Genomic DNA, 1,572 nt, shown 5'->3' with positions numbered 1-1,572 from the left:
AAGCACCAGTAAAGCACGACAATGAACCGGTCTCCAATGCAGTCGTATATATTTGAGGCTTAGGCGGTGGCGACCGAATACAGCACGTCGAAGAGGACGACGGCGATCTGGATCGCTTGGGCCTGGACGCCCATCTTGGAGGCCATCGCGAGGAAGCTCTGGGCGTGGGCGACATGCTCGACGGCCGGCGGCGGCAGGGGGCGCTGCGACGACCGGTGGCGTGCGAGGAACTTGCGGACGCCCTTTTGGATGCGGAGGACGCCGGCAAACCACTTTTCAAACTCGAGTATGCGCATCGACTTGAGGACGAAGAAGGACCGACGCAGCGACTCTTCCTCGTGCGAGATCATCATGCCGAGGAACTGGACCGCGACGAGGTAGCACGAGTACTCGGCCCAGAGAAAGGGCCACGGGTCGAAGTGCAGATAGTGCGACGCGAAGAAGATGAAGAGAAGGACCATCGCCCACGAGACGCGCGCGGCGTACACGAAGCGCACCTTGAAGCCCGATCGGTGCGCAAACAGAATCGCGTTGAGGAACCCCATGAAGTAGACGTTGGGCTTGGCCGAGTGCGTCACAATGAAGCTGCGGCCGACCTACCCTCCGCCATGCTAGTGCGTGAAGGACGATTCGTGCGTGTACCTGGAAGAGAAGCACCATCGTGGCACCCATCTGCAGCACGAGGACGACGGTTGCAAAGACTTGGGCTGAGCGCACGTAGCCGCCCTTGGTCTCGACGAGAGCCTCCGTTTGCTTGGTCAGCCGCTCCTTCACCGACTGGCTCGGCGGCAGCGCCCGCTTCTGCTCGAGGATCGCGATGGTAACTTGGTTGGCATCGACGTCGCTCTCGGTGCCGCTCTCGACGCCGCCGCTGGCTTTGCGCAGGAACATTTCAAAGTACTTGCGGCCGAGGATGTACATAAAGTAAAAGCTGGCCAGATACAGCGGCACGACGACCGCAAAGCGTATGATAGCTGCCATGCCGTACTCAAACTTGAAGTCCTTCATGAAGAGGAGCTTGATGTCCTGGATGCCGAGCACGACTTGCGAGAGGAAGACGCCGAGGACGGCGAACCGGATCGTCATGTAGACGTTCTCGTGGATGTCGCCGCGGTTCGGGTTCTCGTACGGGTGCGGGTCAATCACATACCACACCCGACAGAACGCATCCTCGACGTCGTAGCTCCGGAAGCTCAAACTCCACATATCGAAGAGCCGCTCCTCCGAGTAGCTCTTGCCAAAGAGGTCTAAGGGTTCGTCGTCGTCGAGGCCCGTGAACGGCAGCTTGAGCGCATAGTTGCGCCGGCGAATGAGCTCTTGTCGGTAGTGCGACACCATACCGCCGATGATCGCAATGCCGTAGTTGATCGTCTGGTAGATGATGTCCGAGATGTTGTCGTACTTCCAGACCTTGCCATTTCCGTACGGAATCGATGTGATCCAGTGCAGCGAGACGCCTTGGACGATGAGGTACGTGAAGAAGATGGTCCACCCGAGCACGCAGCTGTGCAGAAAGCGCATGCGGGTGATGCCAAAGATCGGGATGATGAGGATCATGAGCGGCAGCACCGG

The 1,572-nt window shown here is 59.2% G+C and overlaps 1 protein-coding gene across 1 annotated transcript; it reads right to left on the bottom strand.

The window, feature by feature from the left end:
* Nucleotides 1-59: 59 nt before the first annotated feature.
* Nucleotides 60-1,557, bottom strand: SPRG_20172 (hypothetical protein; the record flags this gene model as incomplete). The annotated part of the gene is made up of 2 exons (XM_012345575.1): nt 60-596; nt 643-1,557. 2 exons carry the CDS (start codon nt 1,555-1,557, stop codon nt 60-62), a joined length of 1,452 nt encoding a protein of 483 aa, XP_012200965.1.
* Between the last annotated feature and the right edge of the window lie 15 nt (nt 1,558-1,572).

The sequence above is a fragment of the Saprolegnia parasitica genome (genome assembly GCF_000151545.1).
Source record: "Saprolegnia parasitica CBS 223.65 unplaced genomic scaffold supercont2.23, whole genome shotgun sequence".
NCBI classification, from domain to species: Eukaryota; Oomycota; class Saprolegniomycetes; order Saprolegniales; family Saprolegniaceae; genus Saprolegnia; species Saprolegnia parasitica.
Note: the sequence above shows the minus strand (reverse complement) of the source record. Positions and strands in the feature narration are given on the sequence as shown.